General features: G+C 37.8%; 1 protein-coding gene across 1 annotated transcript; it reads left to right on the plus strand.

The window, feature by feature from the left end:
* Positions 1-17229: 17229 nt before the first annotated feature.
* On the plus strand, positions 17230-19126 carry LOC111905624 (uncharacterized). Its single transcript, XM_023901314.2, has 2 exons — positions 17230-17674; positions 18671-19126. Exons 1-2 carry the CDS (start codon positions 17425-17427, stop codon positions 18898-18900), a joined length of 480 nt encoding a protein of 159 aa, XP_023757082.1. The 5' UTR covers positions 17230-17424; the 3' UTR covers positions 18901-19126.
* The last annotated feature ends 252 nt before the right edge of the window (positions 19127-19378 follow it).

Genomic DNA, 19378 nt, shown 5'->3' on the forward strand with positions numbered 1-19378 from the left:
TTTGATAAGAGCAGTTTTAAGTAAATGAAAACCTTTGTTTGAAACACGATTGTAACAGCGTTTGAAAGGAAACATAAAGTATGTAAGACAGTTTGATAAAGAGTTTTAACATGTAAAAACGTTTGAGAAAGTCCTTTGAAGTAATAGGTTTGGTGAAACAGCTAAACGTGTAGTAAGTCCATTTGTATACTAGTTATAAATCACATAAGATTGATTAAATAACAACATATAATACATAGCAAAGGATAGATATTTTCACACTATAATAACCGCGTGTTTACTTGTATTCCCCCCCCCCCTTAAAATTTCATAAAATCATTTACAAAGAATTTGGAAACGTAATTTATAGGGGTATGAACTCACTTGATAGATTGAAGTAAGCGAGACAAAAACCGAGCAGAACTTTGACTGGAAAATTTGATTTCTCGGGATTCTCTGGAATCTCGAGAGCATAAAACTTCCTTCAGAACTTGGATATGAAAATCGGGACTTCGGGATGGTTCCGAGGGTTTAAATGCAGAGCTTCGGCACGAGAAAGAGAAGAAATGAGCAAAATACCCCGGAACCCTCGCATCGCATTTAATCTTTTATAAGGGCTAGGACCCCTCGGTACGCGGGGCGTACCTCCGGATTACGCTGGGCGTACCGGACGTCACTGCTTACCGCATCATCGGCTGCCGGAACTTCGGACGGGACATCATAGAGGAGTAGAGTGGAAACGTGGACGATCTGAGGCCTAGAACCCGAGTACGGTGGGCGTAAATCCACTTGGTGTGTGTGCCTCTAACTTGTAAAATCCGTAACTTTCGCATACGAGCTCCGATTTTTACGTTCTTTATACGCACGCGTAGGTAAAAAATATACTCTACAACTTTCATTTAGACTTCGTTGGCTAGTTTTGAATTTATTTTTAATTACATATTTTTAACAGGCCGGGACACGATAAGTCCGTTCAAAATACGTAACTTCGTCATCCGTTGTCCGTTTTCGTCAGACTTTTTACCGTTGTGCTACCGTTGACGAGATATTCGATTATCGTTTAGTTTGTTTCGGCTAGAAAACACTCGAAACTTAGAAAAATCATAACTTTCTCTTACGAAGTCATATTTGGGCGTTCTTTTTATGCATGTCACGGTTTAACGAAATCTACGACTTTCGTTTAGACACCTAAGGCTAATACTTATTGTATTGAAACTTCGTGTGTTACGTTTACCAGTATTGTCGGTTTTTGCGGCGAATCTTAGATTGCTCATAGCTTCTTCGTTATAACTCGGTTTTTAGTGTTCTTTATATTTCTGAAACCCCTAAAACGATGTCTATCATTTTATACAACTCAATAGAAACTTTTGAACATTTTATTTTTGATGAAAATATCATTATATCAAAAGAGATTACTATTCTTGACTTTTTAGGTCATTACATTGATTCGAAAATATCGGGTTGTCACATCATCCCCCCGTTAGAGCGAATTTCGTCCCGAAATTAGAATTCCCGCAGAATTGATAACTACGTTACACATAGAAGTTTCATTTGATCATCGCATTCCCAAGTGAATTCAGGTCTTCATAGGGCATTCTAGCGAACCTTTGACTATCGCGGAACGACTTTGTTTCTTTTGTTTGCCTTCACTGGTGTGATAACTCTTCCTGGTCAGATGTGTGTTGCATGTTCTCGTGTCTGTGAATATAGTACTCCTTGGAGGTTCTGACTCTACTCCTCCTTACTTTGGGAGTAGATAAGGATGTCATTGATGAAACGATCCGTCTTTCCTCTTCACGAACTAGACCGATGCTTCCCATGGTGAGAAGCTTGGCCTAATGAATCCGTTCTTGAAAAGTTCGTTAAGCTGACTGGAAAAGCTATGCATCTCAGCAGGAGCTAGACGATAAGGCGATTTGGCTACTAGGGTAGTTCTTGGAACTAAGTCGATTCTGAAACTCAAGTTGGCGCTGTGGAGGAAAAGTTGCGTACTTCTGGAATGTTCTGAATGTTTTTCACTTCTTGGATCACATCGATGATGTGTGCAAGGAATGTATGACATTCCTTTTGCAAGCACTTCTGAGTTTGTATACACGAAATGATGAGAAGGTTCGTACTTGATTCGTCGCTGTAAATAACTAGGGTGTCGTTGTTTAGGGAGGTTACGACGAGCTGCTTTATCAAAGCACATGACGTCGGCTCGATGTAGACTTAACCAACTCATACTGATTATGAAGTCAAAACCTTGGGGTGGATTAGATGTCGTGAAGGTCTAAAAGAAAGTATGATTACTCATGAATTAGGGAAAAGGATAGGTACTTCTATGTTTATTCTCACGGAAGCACGATCACTCGCAGTCTTGGGCAGTCTCCGTCCTGAAGTTCATAGTAGAACTCATACCTGGTTCATCAATCACAGTCTCGGGTATACGAGTCGTATATAATTAAGATTGAAAAGGTGGTTGACTAAATGATTCTCCCTTAAGCTCACATCCCAACGAGGAAAAGAAGTTAAAGTGGAATCATCAATTCTAAACCTGTAGAACCTTGATTATATACCACCCTCGTGTATACACTCTTCATCGATAGATCAACCGTACGGGTCTTTGGATTGAACTTGACATACTGTACGAGTGGTACGCAGGGGAGGTTTGCTGAGGTTTCTTTGGAAAGGATATGAAACATGAGGTACTCTACGCATTAGTACTTCGGAGTTCTGAAATGATGGATTCGCTAGAAAGACGGTTTACTGAGAAAAAGATGTACGCATGAACTGATATTGTGAGGATTTGAATTGACTCAAGTTGAACAATAATGTCGGACTACTCGGAATAAACGAAGGCATTAGATTAGATCATAAAGGTGTTACAGACAAACACAAAAGTGCAACTTTTAATAGAGTTTCAGTAATCTAGATTAACTACAAGACTACTGCTGCGAACAAGGTATACTACAAAAGAAAAGGATACGCAGCACGAGGATCCCTTTACTGACGGGATATCGCAAAAGATAAGACTCGAGTTGTACTAGTTTTAAACAGTTTACAAATCCATTATAACGAAACTCCCTAGTATTTCAACGTGGACCCAGAGTAGTCTCTCCTGCAGCTGTGATCCTTAGTATCTTCCCGTCTGTTCCAGAGTTCTTTGTTATGAGGCAATCCTTCTTAAGATGTCCTATCTCACCGCATAAATGGCAAATATGGCTTGCAGCAGCATCGGTGGTGGAAGGGAAGTGTCGGGTCGGAGTTATGTGGACACGTGTACTTTCGTTGCTCCTCTTTTCGAAGAACTCCTCTTAAGGTGTCCGATTTCACCGCAACCATAGCAAGCCTGGTTGACTCCGATGTCAGGGGCTTGAGTGATGGGTCGTGTCGGTGCTCCACAGCTACGAGCATGGTGCCCTATTTTGTGGCAATTGCAGCATTGCAAGCCCCATTATGATGAAAGCTACACTTGTCACACTTCAAGAGTTTTCCTTTGTATGGTCTGATCGGTGCAGGGATGGTAGGGGTTGTCACTTGCTTCTGTTGCATGGCAAGTTTTTGGGGTCGCTTGCGCTCCTTTTGGGCTTGGCGCTTTCGTTTCTTCTTCTCGATGTTACGAATTTGCAAGTCCGTGACTGTTGTCATTTGTTGGCTTCTCAGATCGATACGAAAATCATAATTGTCAACTCCTTTTCCAGTCGTGTTTGCGTTGCCAGAGTTGAGGTTTGCAAGGACAGTTGTCACGGCAGCTGTTACCGCGGCTTGGAATGTAGCGACCTCGATATGAAGGACAGGGGTTTCGTTGTTCGGCTGGTTATTTCTGGGTGACGACATGATTATGCTAACCAAAAGAAAATGAGTTCGTGAGTGATTATGGTTGAACCTAGATGTATTCCGATCATTCATGTAAAGAGTAAAAATGTGTTCTCGAGGGTTTGACCTACATCCCTATGATGCAGTCCTAGTACAGAGCAAAAGTAAGTTCATAGAATGGTCTCAAGACGTTTGACGTTCAAACCAGGGTACCATCGGTTGGTAAATAACATGATCCAACCTTTGAAAGAGAATTGGGAATGATCCCTGAGCTAAATTACCCTAGTCCAATAACTTGACTAGAGTGGGTTTCAGATAGATCCCAACGAAAGTATGATGAAAGTATTTGAACAAAGAGTGACACAGAAGTTAGCCGAATTTCAATATTGATATTCATGACGTAATAAGTTTGGGAAAATTCATCTTGAAGAAGGTTTTACATCATATCCGGGGTAGAAAGGTTTTGGCCACAAAAAGGCCTAACTAACAGTACTTACAGTACAAGATAGCAACAAAGAAAAATGCTACATAGGACATATACACGAAAATGATTTCTTTAAACAAGGAAGGAAAATAAAGCATTTCCTACTGGTGGCGGTCATCCCTCTGGTGAACTCTCAGTTCAGCCAATTGACGTTTCATTATCAAGCAGGTGTCTCTCGTACAATCTCTGGCATACTCGGAACTCTATGACTTATGCTCGTTTTTCAGCTAGTGCTTGTAGCAGGGTCTCATGGTCTCTCTTAGATCTCTCATGAGTGTGTTCAAGGCAATTGGTGCGGATGGTATGCATTCTTGCATTGGCGTTAACCTCTTCGATACAATGGAGATCCGTACTGCCCTGAATTTCATTTCGGGCAACTCTACGTATCAGGATTGGTAGAACTCCGTCTGCTGAGCTTCCTTCGCTTAAGTTGTAGAAGCTTCGGGCTCCTTTAAACGGCATAGGTTGATCTTGCTCTTTGCTCCATGTTCCCAAGCATTCTACCTAAGGAGGTGTCGGGCCATGAAGAGTCGGACAAGGGTTAGGATTTGAATTAGGAGCTACCGGGGGTAGGTTCTCAACCTCGGGTTCGGAGTTCTCATCATCCAAAAGGTATTCAGCATGGTGATCATTCAAAAGGGATTGAATGATCATTCTCTGGTTCTTCTCCGAACCATCCAGGATTGCCTTCGTTCGGAAGGTACGGGTTGCCGTGGGGATGGAGTGCGGCCATGTTATCTATGCGAGAATTGGGGTAAAGAAATAATTATTAGACGAACTAACTAGATAATTATTAGATAATCTTCATTAGTTACTTCACTATTTGTAAAGTGCATACCAGTTATATGTAATCAAAACAGGATAGCCCTTCGAATAAGTGACCTTAACTCCAAATTCACAAGGACCAGGGGTAAAGCAAAATTTCGCAGATTCTAAGTCTATGACATCCTAGTAACATATAACCTTAGTGTATCCACTTAGCAACCATTTACCTAGTGATGAAGATCCTTTTTAGTTCTCAAGTAAGTAATTATAGTGACACAAAATACTCTTATAGTATATTAGACTTATGCTATGTTCTGATGTTCTCATTGTGGTAGTGTTGGTAAGTTTATAGACTTGTTGCCACATCACAACCATTCTTGGGCATGCCCTAATCACTCCTCGGACCAGCATAGTTGATCAGGCTATGCCACTCCCAAGACTAACCATACATCCTCGAGCTTACTTGTGATATTCAACAATTGTAATACTTTTGTTCTAATCATTTGTGACACAAATTTTAGTATGAATGCAGGTATGTATACTTAGTTAAATATTTTATTCTTTAAAAGTATAAAGTCTTTGTCAGAGTATTTTTTATCCCATTCTTTTTATAGTTAGTATATCTTTTATGGGTTGATATACTCATTTCACTATAAACAATGCTCTGATACCAATCTGTCACACCCCAAAACCGAGAACGGCAGAAACGTTCTGGGGCGGAGGACGTCATGTAATGTATCACAACAATGCAAAGCAGTAAACAAGCAACAACATCATGCATTGCATTAATAGTATAATTTTAAGTACATGTGAGTTCTTTCATAGTATAAGTCTACATAATGAATATTCAAAATAAAAGACGAGTCTTGACTGCTCCGTCTTCACAAAACCTGGTCGTCGTACTTGTCTATTTGTGACCTGAGAATACAAGTTATTTTGAAAGCGATTATCAGCAATAAACCTAGTGAATTCATAAGTATTTATATGACTTTGATTTGTAAAACTGTAAAGAAAGACCTGTAAATGTTTGAAGGAAAGTTTGTACCACTGAACATGTTTGTAACTAATTGTAAACGTTTGAAAACCCTAGAAAATCCCATATTTTCTACTACTATAAAAAGTATCCTTCTACCAAGACCCGACTATTTTGAATGTTTGCTTTTAGAAATCCAATATTTGTCCATAAGTGGATGGTAGTTTAAAAGTCCCAAAACTGAAATGCAATAGTGTTTCTCATGCGTAAAATAGTAGATTTGTGTATGTATAAAATCACTTAGGCATTTGGTTACCCCGTAAATCAACGTGTTCTTAATACACCATGTGAGTTTCACAACCATACTATTGACCCAGACTGCCTGTAACAACGTTCTCCAAGCGTTGGAATGTTATGACGTTTGTCACTCCAGACCTGCCGGTCTAACTGTAACTAACAATTTAGGTGCGGGATTGTCAATCCCATATAGATCTATACACAAGTATCACGCTCTCCCTACAAGAGATTATGGTATATAATACAGGACTTTAACTGCATACTTAAAAGTACGTGAAGTTGAATGTCTCACAAATCTTAGTATTAAATAGATGTACATATGAAAGTCCATTTGTTTTTTTATATGAAAATATTTCCTTGATATGGTACTTGTAGTATGTAAAATTTCATGAATATCTAGTAAACTATCTATGTAATCGTATCTCTTGTAATTGTATGTCTTGTAATTGTATGTCCTGAAATTATATGCCTTGTAATTGTATGTAATCGTATCTCTTCATATAGTATGTAATGTGTTCGTATTTCATATAGTATGTAATGTATTAGTATAGACTCATGAATGAATTGATTCTTGTGTGATTCCTTGTACTTGGAATGATAAGTAGTATCTCCTATCTATACCTATTATAGTTACTAGTATTGTACGTGTAAAACCGAAGTATGCCTTTGCTACTCAAAGGTACTGAACCTACTGATGGAACTTTTATGTCTATATATGTATACATGATATATATAACTAATATTTAGACGACATTCGGACGAATAACCGATGCCCTAAGGCCACATCCCAACGAGGAAAAGGAAATAAAGCGAGCTAGCCGTCCTAAGTCCTTTAAACATTACTTATATAACTATACGTATATAGGCATGCGTTGGACAATATAAAAGTATAAAAGAAGTTTTGTAAAACCTTTGAAAAGTTTAATAACTAAGAAATGATGACTTGATGTCAGTTTGTAAAATGATTTGAAAGCAATTTGTTTGATAAGAACAGTTTTAAGTAAATGAAAACCTTTGTTTGAAACATGATTGTAACAGCGTTTGAAAGGAAACATAAAGTATGTAAGACAGTTTGATAAAGAGTTTTAACATGTTAAAACATTTGAGAAAGTCCTTTGAAGTAATGGGTTTGGTGAAACAGCTAAACGTGTAGTAAGTCCATTTGTATACTAGTTATAAATCACATAAGATTGATTAAATAACAACATAGAATACATAGCAAAGGATAGATATTTTCACACGATAATAATCACGTGTTTACTTGTATCCCCCCCCCCCCCCTTAAAATTGTATAAAAGCATTTACAAAGTATTTGGAAACGTAATTTATAGGGGTATGAACTCACTTGATAGATTGAAGAAAGCGAGACGAAAACCGAGCAGAACTTTGACTGGAAAAGTTGATTGCTCGGGATTCTTGGGAATCTCGGGAGCGTAAAACTTCTTTCTGAACTTGGATATGAAAATGGGGACTTCGGGATGGCTCCGAGGGTTTAAATGTAGAGCTTCGGCACGAGAAAGAGAAGAAATGAGCAAAATACCCCGGAACCCTCGCATCCCTTTTATAGGGGTTAGGTGCCCTCGGTACGCGGCGCGTACCTCCGGGTTACGCTGGGGGTACCGGACGTCATTGCTTACCGTATCATCGACTGCCGGAACATCGGACGGGACATCGTAGAGGAGTAGAGGGGTGACGTGGACGATCCGAGGCCAGGCACCCAAGTACGCTGGGCGTAAACCCACTCGGTTTGTGTGCCTCTAACTTGTAAAATCCGTAACTTTCACATACGAGCTCCGATTTTTACGTTCTTTATACGCACGCGTAGGTAAAGAATATACTCTACAACTTTCATTTAGACTTCGTTGGCTAGTTTTGACTTTATTTTTAATTACATTTTTTAACAGGCCGGGACACGATAATTCCGTTAAAAATACGTAACTTCTTCATCCGGTGTCCGTTTTCGTCAGACCTTTTACCGTTGTGCTACCATTGACGAGATCTTCGATTCTCGTTTAGTTTGTTTTGGCTAGAAAACACTCGATCTCTATTTCTAGTTTTTAGCTGTCTACTTCCACTTTGGAACTTAAAAAAATCATAACTTCCTCTTATGAAGTCATATTTGGGCGTTCTTTTTATGTATGCTCACGGTTTAACGAAATCTACGACTTTCATTTAGACACCTAAGGCTAATACTTATTGTATTGAAACTTCGCGTTTTACGTTTACCAGTATTGCCGGTTTTTGCCGCGAATCTTAGATTGGTCATAGCTTCTTCGTTATAACTCGGTTTTTAGTGTTCTTTATATTTCTGAAACCCTTGAAACGATGTCTATCATTTTATGCAACTCAATAGAAACTTTTGAACATTTTATTTTTGACGAAAATATCATTATATCAAAAGAGATTACTATTCTTGACTTTTTAGGTCATTACATTGATTCGAAAATATCGGGTTGTCACATCATCCCCCCGTTAGAGAGAATTTAGTCCCGAAATTAGAATTCGCACAGAATTGATAACTACGTTACAGATAGAAATTTCATTTGATCAGCGCGTTCCCAAGTGAATTTAGGTCTTCGCAGGGCATTCCAGCGAACTTTTCACTATCAGGGAACGACTTTGTTTCTTTTGTTTGCATTCACTGGGGTGATAAGTCTTCCTGGTCAGATGTGTGTTGCATGTTCTCGTGTCTGTGAATATAGTACTCCTTGGAGGTGTTGACTCTACTCCTATTTACTTTGGGAGTAGATAAGGATGTCATTGATGTAACGATCCGTCTTTCCTCTTCACGAACTAGACCGATGCTTCCCATGGTGAGAAGCTTGGACTAATGAATCCATTCTTGAAAAGTTCGTTAAGCTGACTGGAAAGGCTATGCATCTCAGCTGGAGCTAGACGATAAGGAAATTTGGCTACCGTGGTAGTTCTTGGAAGTAAGTCGATTCTGAAACTCGACTTGGCGCTGTGGAGGAAAAGTTGCGTACTTCTGGAATGTTCTGAATGTTTTTCACTTCTTGTATCACATCGACGATGTGTGCAAGGAATGTATGACATTCCTTTTGAAAGCACTTCTGAGCTTGTATACACGAAATGATGAGAAGGTTCATACTTGATTCGTCGCTGTAAATAACTAGGGTGTCGTTGTTTAGGGAGGTTAGGACGAGCTGCTTTATCAAAGCACATGACGTCGGCTCGATGTAGACTTAACCAACTCATACTGATTATGACGTCAAAACCTTGGGGTGGATTAGATGTCGTGAAGGTCTAAAACAAAGTATGATTACTCATGAATTAGGGAAAAGGATAGGTACTTCTAAGTTTATTCTCATGGAAGCACGATCACTCGCAGTCTTGGGCAGTCTCCGTCCTGAAGTTCATAGTAGAACTCATACCTGGTTCATCAATCACAGTCTCGGGTATACGAGTTGTATATAATTAAGATTGAAAAGGTGGTCGACTAAATGATTCTCCCTTAAGCTCACATCCCAACGAGGAAAAGAAGTTAAAGTGGAATCATCAATTCTAAACCTGTAGAACCTTGATAATATACCACCCTCGTGTATACACTCTTCATCGATAGATCAACCGTACGGGTCTTTGGATTGAACTTGACGTACTGTACGAGTGGTATGCAGGGGAGGTTTGCTGAGGTTTCTTTGGAAAGGATATGAAACATGAGGTACTCTACGCATTAGTACTTCGGAGTTCTGAAATGACGGATTCGCTAGAAAGACGGTTACTGAGAAAAAGATGTACACACGAACTGATATTGTGAGGATTTCAATTGACTCAAGTTGAACAATAATGTCGGACTACTCGGAATAAATAAAGGCATTAGATTAGATCATTAAGGTGTTACAGACAAAACACAAAAGTGCAACTTTTAACAGATTTTCAGTACTGTAGATTAGCTACAAGACTACCGCTGTGAACAAGGTATGCTACAAAAGACAAGGATACGCAGCATGAGGATCCCTTCACTGACGCGATCTCGCAAAAGATAAGACTCGAGTTGCACTAGTTTTAAACAGTTTACAAGTCCATTATAACGAAACGCCCTAGTATTTCAACGTGGACCCGGAGTAGTCTCTCCTACGGCTGTGATCCTTAGTATCTTCCCTTCTGTGCCAGAGTTCTTTGTTATGGGGCAGTCCTTCTTAAGATGTCCTATCTCACCGCATAAATGGCAAATATGGCTTGCAGCAACATCGGTGGCAGAAGGGAAGTGTCGGGTTGGAGTTATGTGGACACGTGTACTTTCGTTGCCCCTCCTTTTCGAACAATTCCTCTTAAGGTGTCCGATTTCACTACATCCATATCAAGCCTGGTTGACTCCAATGTCAGGGGCTTGAGTGATGGGTCGTGTCAGTGCTCCACAACTACGAGCATGGTGCCCTATTTTGTGGCAATTGCAACATTGCATTTCATGGCAAGCCCCATTATGATGAAAGCTACACTTGTCACACTTCGGGAGTTTTCCTTTGTATGGTCTGATCGGTGCTGGGATGGTAGGGGTTGTCACTTGCTTCTGATGCATGGCAAGTTTTTGGGGTCTCTTGCGCTCCTTTTGGGCTTGGCGCTTTTGTTTCTTCTTCTCGGTGTTACGAATTTGCAAGTCCGTGACTGTTGTCATTTGTTGGCTTCTCGGATCGATACGACAATCGGAATTGTCAACTCCTTTTCTAGTCGTGTTTGTGTTGCCAGAGTTGAGGTTTGCAAGGAAAGCTGTCACGGCAGTTGTTACCGCGGCTTGGAATGTAGCAGCGTCGATATGAAGGACAGGGGTTTCGTTGTTTGGCTGGTTATTTTTGGGTGACGACATGATTATGCTAACCAAAAGAAAATGAGTACGTGAGTGATTATGGTTAAACCTAGATGTATTCCGATCATTCATGTAAAGAGTAAAAATGTGTTCTCGAGAGTTTGACCTACATCCCTATGATGCAGTCCTAGTACAGAGCAAAAGTAAGTTCATAGAATGGTCTCAAGACGTTTGATGTTCAAACCAGGGTACCATTGGTTGGTAAATAACATGATCCAACTTTTGAAAGAGAATTGGGAATGATCCCTGAGCTAAATTACCCTAGTCTAATAACTTGACTAGAGTGGGTTTCAGATAGATCCCAACGAAAGTATGATGAAAGTATTTGAACAAAGAGTGACACAGAAGTTAGCCGACTTTCAATATTGATATTCATGATGTAATAAGTTTGGGAAAATTGATCTTGAAGAAGGTCTTACATCATATTTGGAGTAGAAAGGTTTTGGCCGCAAAAAGGCCTAACTAACAGTACTTACAGTACAAAATAGCTACATAGAAAAATGCTACATAGGACATATACAGGAAAATGATTCCTTTAAACAAGGAAGGAAAATAAAGCATTTCCTACTGGTGGTGGTCATCCCTCTGGTGAACTCTCAGTTCAGCCAATTGACGTTCCATTATCAAGCAGGTGTCTTTCGTACACTCTCTGGCGTACTCGGAGCTCTATGACTTCGGCTCGTTTTTCAGCTAGTGCTTGTAGCAGGGTCTCATGGTCTCTCTTAGATCTCTCATGAGTGTGTTCAAGGTGATTGGTGTGGATGGTATGCATTCTTGCATTGGCGTTAACCTCTTCGATACAATGGAGAGCCGTCCTGCCCTGAATTTCGTTTCGAGCAACTCTACGGATCAGGATTGGTAGAACTCCGTATGCTGAGCTTCCTTCGCTTAAGTTGTAGAAGCTTCGGTCTCCTTTAAATGGAATAGGTTGATCTTGCTCTTCGCTCCATGTTCCCAAGCATTCTACCCAAGGAGGCGTCGGGCCATGAAGAGCCGGACAAGGGTTAGGATTTGAATTAGGAGCTACCGGGGGTAGGTTCTCAACCTCGGGTTTGGAGTTATCATCATCCGGAAGGTCTTCAGCTTGGTGATCATTCAAAAGGGATTGGATGATCATTCTTTAGTTCTTCTCCGAACCATCCAGCATTGCCATCGTTCGGAAGGTACGGGTTGTCGTGGGGATGGAGTCCGGCCATGTTATCTATGCGAGAATTGGGGTAAAGAAATAATTATTAGACGAACTAACTAGATAATTATTAAATAATCTTCATTAGTTACTTCACTATTTGTAAAGTGCATACCAGTTATATGTAATCAAAACATGATAGCCCTTCGAATAAGTGACCTTAACTCCAAATTCACAAGGAATAGGGGTAAAGCAAAATTTCGCAGATTCTAAGTCTATGACATCCTAGTTACATATAACCTTAGTGTATCCACTTAGCAACAATTGAACTAGTGATGAAGATCCTTTTTAGTTCTCAAGTAAGTAATTATAGTGACACAAAATACTCCTATAGTATTTTAGACTTATGCTATGTTCTGATGTTCTCATTGTGGTAGTGTTGGTAAGTTTATAGACTTGTTGCCACATCATAACCATTTTTGGGCATGTGCTAACCACTCCTCGGACCAACATAGTTGATCAGACTTTGCCACTCCCAAGACTAACCATACATCCTCGAGCTTACTTGTGATATTCAACAATTGTAATACTTTTGTTCTAGTAATTTGTGACACGAATTTTAGTATGAATGCAGGTATGTATACTTAGTTAAATATTTTATTATTTAAAAGTATAAACTCTTTGTCAGAGTATTTTTTATCCCATTCTTTATATAGTTAGTATATCTTTTATGGGTTGATATACTCATTTCACTATAAACAATGCTCTGATACCAATCTGTCACACCCCAAAACCGAGAACGGCAGAAACGTTCTGGGGCGGAGGACGTCATGTAATGTATCACAATAATGCAAAGCAGTAAACAAGCAACAACATCATCCATTGCATTAATAGTATAATTTTAATTACATGTGAGTTCTTTCATAGTATAAATCTACATAATGAATATTCAAAATAAAAGACGAGTCTTGACTGCTCCGTCTTCACAAAACCTGGTCGTCGTACTTGTCTATTTGTGACCTGAAAATTCAAATTATTTTGAAAGTGAGTATCAGCAATAAAGCTAGTGAATTCATAAGTATTTATGTGACTTTGATTTGTAAAACTGTAAAGAAAGACCTGTAAATGTTTGAAGGAAAGTTTGTACCACTGAACATGTTTGTAACTAATTGTAAACGTTTGAAAACCTTAGAAAATCCCATATTTTCTACTACTATAAAAAGTAGCCTTCTACCAAGACCCGATTATTTTGAATGTTTGCTTTTAGAAATCCAATATTTGTCCATAAGTGGATGGTAGTTTAAAAGTCCCAAAACTGAAATGCAATAGTGTTTCTCATGCCTAAAATAGTAGATTTGTGTATGTATAAAATCACTTAGGCATTTGGTTACCCCGTAAATCAACGTGTTCTTAATACACCATGTGAGTTTCACAACCATACTATTGACCCAGACTGCCTGTAACAACGTTCTCCAAGCGTTTGAATGTTATGACGTTTGTCACTCCAGACCTGCCGGTCTAACTGTAACTAACAATTTAGGTGCGGGATTGTCAATCCCATATAGATCTATACACAAGTATCACGCTCTCCCTACAAGAGATTATGGTATATAATACAGGACTTTAACTGCATACTTAAAAGTACGTGAAGTTGAATGTCTCACAAATCTTAGTATTAAATAGATTTACATATGAAAGTCCATTTGTTTTTTTATATGAAAATATTTCCTTGATATAGTACTTGTAGTATGTAAAATTTCATGAATATCTAGTAAACTATCTATGTAATCGTATCTCTTGTAATTGTATGTCTTGTAATTGTATGTCCTGAAATTGTATGCCTTGTAATTGTATGTAATCGTATCTCTTCATATAGTATGTAATGTGTTCGTATTTCATATAGTATGTAATGTATTAGTATAGACTCATGAATGAATTGATTCTTGTGTGATTCCTTGTACTTGGAATGATAAGTAGTATCTTCTATCTATACCTATTATAGTTACTAGTATTGTACGTGTAAAACCGAAGTATGCCTTTGCTACTCAAAGGTACTGAACCTACTAATGGAACTTTTATGTCTATATATGTATACATGATATATATAACTAATATTTAGACGACATTCGGACGAATAACCGATGCCCTAAGGCCACATCCCAACGAGGAAAAGGAAATAAAGCGAGCTAGCCGTCCTAAGTCCTTTAAACATTACTTATATAACTATACATATATAGGCATGCATTTGGCAATATAAAAGTATAAAAGAAGTTTTGTAAAACCTTTGAAAAGTTTAATAACTAAGAAATGATGACTTGATGTCAGTTTGTAAAATGATTTGAAAGCAATTTGTTTGATAAGAACAGTTTTAAGTAAATGAAAACCTTTGTTTGAAACACGATTGTAACAACGTTTGAAAGGAAACATAAAGTATGTAAGACAGTTTGATAAAGAGTTTTAACATGTAAAAACGTTTGAGAAAGTCCTTTGAAGTAATGGGTTTGGTGAAACAGCTAAATGTGTAGTAAATCCATTTGTATACTAGTTATAAATCACATAAGATTGATTAAATAAAAACATAGAATACATAGCAAAGGATAGATATTTTCACACGATAATAATCGCGTGTTTACTTGTATCCCCCCCCCCCCCCCCTTAAAATTGTATAAAATCATTTACAAAGTATTTGGAAACGTAATTTATAGGGGTATGAACTCACTTGATAGATTGAAGAAAGCGAGACGAAAACCGAGCAGAACTTTGACCGGAAAAGTTGATTGCTCGGGATTCTTGGGAATCTCGGGAGCGTAAAACTTCTTTCCGAACTTGGATATGAAAATCAAAACTTCGAGATGGTCCCGAGGGTTTAAATGTAGAGCTTCGGCACGAGGAAGAGAAGAAATGAGCAAAATACCCCGGAACCCTCGCATCCCTTTTATAGGGGCTGGGAGCCCTCGGTAAGCGGGGCGTACCTCCGGGTTACGCTGGGCATACCGGACGTCACTGCTTACCGCATCATCGGTTGCCGGAACTTTGGACGGGACATCGTTGAGGAGTAGAGGGGCGACGTGGACGATCCAAGGCCTAGCACCCGAGTACGCTGGGCGTAAATCCACTCAATGTGTGTGCCTCCAACTTGTAAAATCCATAACTTTCGCATACGAGCTCCGATTTTTACGTTCTTTATACGCACGCGTAGGTAAAATATATACTCTACAACTTTCAATTAGACTTCGTTGGCTAGTTTTGACTTTATTTTTAATTACATATTTTTAACAGGCCGGGACACGATAAGTCCGTTAAAAATACGTAACTTCTTCATCCGGTGTCCGTTTTCGTCAGACCTTTTACCGTTGTGCTACCATTGACGAGATCTTCGATTCTCGTTTAGTTTGTTTCGGCTAGAAAACACTCGATCTCTATTTCGAGTTTTTAGCTGTCTACTTCCACTTCGGAACTTAGAAAAATCATAACTTCCTCTTACGAAGTCAGATTTGGGCGTTCTTTTTATGCATGCTCACGGTTTAACGAAATCTACGACTTTCGTTTAGACACCTAAGGCTAATACTTATTGTATTGAAACTTCGTGTTTTACGTTTACCAGTATTGTTGGTGTTTGCCGCGAATCTTAGATTGGTCATAATTTCTTCGTTATAACTCGGTTTTTAGTGTTCTTTGATGTCTATCATTTTATGCAACTCAATAGAAACTTTTGAACATTTTATTTTTGACGAAAATATCGTTATATCAAAAGAGATTACTATTTTTGACTTTTTAGGTGATTATATTGATTCGAAAATATCGGATTGTCACACCTCTTATGTAATATAAAAAAACACAAGGACTGACTTTGTCCATTTTCTTGAAGTTGGACTATATGTGCCTATTTCGCCATACTATAAGGATCATTTATGTATTTGTCTTATTGATATTGAAAATTTAGAGAAAACTGCAAAAATGGTCCTAATGATATGTATTTTTATTTTAGGAAAAAGATTCAAACCCTTAAAAAATTGGATTGGTGGTCTTATGGGCATATTTGTATGTGAATATGGTCTCTTCCAAAATTGAAATGACTGTTATAACCTTTTATTTTTATTTTTACATTTTTAATATTTATTTTTATATATTAATAATTAAAAAATAAAATAAAAGAGGATCCACAACATATAACTCCTCTCCAAACATGTCCTTTATCTTCCAATTTACCCGATTCGTAACCCGAATTTCAATCCATTATAACTCCCAAGTCTCAGTTTTAAACGCTTTCATCTCTATAATCGTCATCATCGCCTTCTTCATCAAGGTTTACCCCTCCAAAACCCTTAAAATTCCCATCAAAACCCTCTTTTCACAAACCTCCAATCCTCATCCTCCAGAAAAACCCTTAACCTTCGTCTTAATTCTTCGAGCGAATCCCGATTAGGCGGATGTCATTAAAGAGAGGCATATGAAATAGAGTAAACCGCTTTACAAACATGACAATTACGTTTACGTTAGTAGAGACGGTTGTAGCTAGTTACAACACAATGTTTATTTGGCACTATTGCCATAGATATTTGTCTTTATAGCTTCTTCTTTTCCATACCTAATGACTGCACCAACGTTGACGTTTTTGTTGGTTTTCAGAACAAAGCTTCATATTCGAGGTTTGGGGAAGGGAGGAACGCTTGAAGTAAGATGACTTATGGGACAAATGACTTCGTTAGACAAATAATTCTTAGAGTGGTGAAATATTCTTTTTTGAAGACAATATTTTTACAGTGTATTATGGTGTTTCAAGGGGCTTTACCGACAATGAAGGAGTGGAGGTTGTAAAGGAGTAACTATGTTTTAATCTTAGTGCATGTTTTTTTTTTTTTTTTTTTGAGAGAGAGAGATTTATATTTAATAAAACTTTACAAATAGAAAAAGACATTTAAAAAATATCGTGATAACAATTTAGTTTTTTAGTTTTTCAAGGGAGAATCCAAATTTTCTAACATTTATACATGGAAAACATAGAAAACCGTAAGGTATATTTTTACACTTTTGTCAAACATTTACAAACGATTAAAAACCATAATGGGGCGGGTAAATGGGGGGAGGAAACCGGTTTGTTTCCACCTTTGAGAATTTCGGGTAGGGTATCGTACGGACTACACCGCGGGCGGTGGCCGGTGGTGTAAATTCACAAATACATGGCGGACAGTTCCATTGTTTTAACTGAACTACATAGAAAGTCAACCAGCTGGGCTAAGGTAGTCGATGAAATAGTAAGAATAGAGAAGAAGATTTTCCCCAAACACGAATCACTCGCTCGATCGTTCGATGATGAACTCAAGAAGAAGAACAGCGGTTTAATCTACTTGGAAATTAATGGCGACCTTGCTGGCTATGTCATGTATTCATGTCCTTCTTCACTTTGTGCCATTATCACTAAACTCGCAGGTATCATTCGAAATTCCCATTTTTTTCATTATCTACCTTACGTCTCTGAATCCATATCGATTGTTTTTATAACATATATAGACATAAACATGTGGATTTGCTTTGCATAGATTAGGGGGAATTTGAAATTGATATGGGTGTTGCGTAGCTTGTTGAGTTTTCTAATCGATCTTATTAGAGAAATTTTCAAACCAAAAGATTTTTTCAAGAAACAATTTATATGAGAAGTTTAACCATTGAAGAAGGGGAGTGGAAATTTTCATGAAATTAGATAATGTTATAGTCCTTTATCAAAGTAAAAGCAAACTTGGATAAGCTATTTGAGTGTCAGAATTGCTAATATTATTCAAACCAAAAGATTTTTTTCAAGAAACAATTAATATGTTTGTTTTCAAATTAGCCCAATTGTCTATAGGGTTTTAGGGTATTCATAATCAATAAAAATCCATAGTTCTTTAAGGCCACTTTTGTTATGAATGATATGACTTGACATGATATGACATGACATGACGGCTTTGTACTGAGTTTGGTGTGCATTGGGCTGCGACATTGACAGATGTCAATGGGACAAAATTTGAAATTTTAATCTCTCGTTTGTGCAAAAAGACGTAAATGCCCTCATTGTCCTTATCTATGACATGTGTTGTGTTTGTTAGACGAGAGAGGATTGGATTAGATTGGACGAGACTAAAAAATTACTAGGCATATTTCGACGATGAGAATAAGGAGGGTATTCACGTCTTTTGCATGTATGATAGTTTTAAAACAAGTCACTTTCCCACCTTTTTGGGTGGGACAAAAGATTTTGTCGTACTGACACGAGTCCTAGTCCACACACACAGTAGAACCTGTCATGTCATTAATGCAGTGCGTATACGGATACATGACATGACAGGTTGTACTGTGTGTTGCTTTGTTTTACCTAAATTTATGTGATTTTGAGTTTTGATTATTCTTTATTTTCAATTTTTCGTTTTATTTACCGATAAAAACTAGTGAAGGAGAATTATAGGAGACAAGGGCATGGAGATACACTATTGAAAGCAGCAATAGAGAAATGCAGAAGTAAACGTATACACCGCATATCACTTCATGTGGATCCATTAAGAACTCCAGCAATGCATCTTTACAAGAAACTCGGTTTCCAAATTGATACTTTGGTGAAGGCTTATTATTCTTCTGATCGAGATGCATATAGGATGTACTTAGACTTCGATAAAGAGTAGCCACATGAGCTCAAGAAATAGCAACCTACTTTCATTTATTTTTGTATTATTATTATTATAGCATCTTATTTTCATTTCTCTCTACTACAACATTGTACTTTCAAAATTTTATTTTCTTTTTTATTTCCTTATTAAAGCATTGTACTATCCCAATTATAACATTGTACTTTGATTTTTTTCTTATAAAGAAACATAATCAATGAAAGTGTATTGTTATTTTGTTGCATTTACTTCTTTTATTTATCCATACAAATTTTTGAAGATTTTTATAGTTGCAGATTTTTTATGATTTAATGATAGGAGTTAACTGTTAAGTACAATATTGCACAAATATTACCAAGTCTTTACTTAATAGTACTTATCATCTTTTTTTTATTTGTTTTTTATTTTTATTTTTATTTTTTTTTAAATCTTTAGGGAAAATGAAACCATCTGTTTGGTTTTTGCGATAGGAAACCGGAAGCCCACAACCATGAAG

Source organism: Lactuca sativa, chromosome 8 (genome assembly GCF_002870075.4).
Source record: "Lactuca sativa cultivar Salinas chromosome 8, Lsat_Salinas_v11, whole genome shotgun sequence".
Taxonomy (NCBI): domain Eukaryota; kingdom Viridiplantae; phylum Streptophyta; class Magnoliopsida; order Asterales; family Asteraceae; genus Lactuca; species Lactuca sativa.

Coding starts and splice junctions, on each gene's coding strand:
- LOC111905624 (XM_023901314.2), top strand. CDS start 17,425: ATGGCGGACAGTTCCATTGTTTTAACTGAACTACATAGAAAGTCAACC. Junction 17,675..18,670: donor CATTATCACTAAACTCGCAG/GTATCATTCGAA, acceptor GATAAAAACTAG/TGAAGGAGAATTATAGGAGA.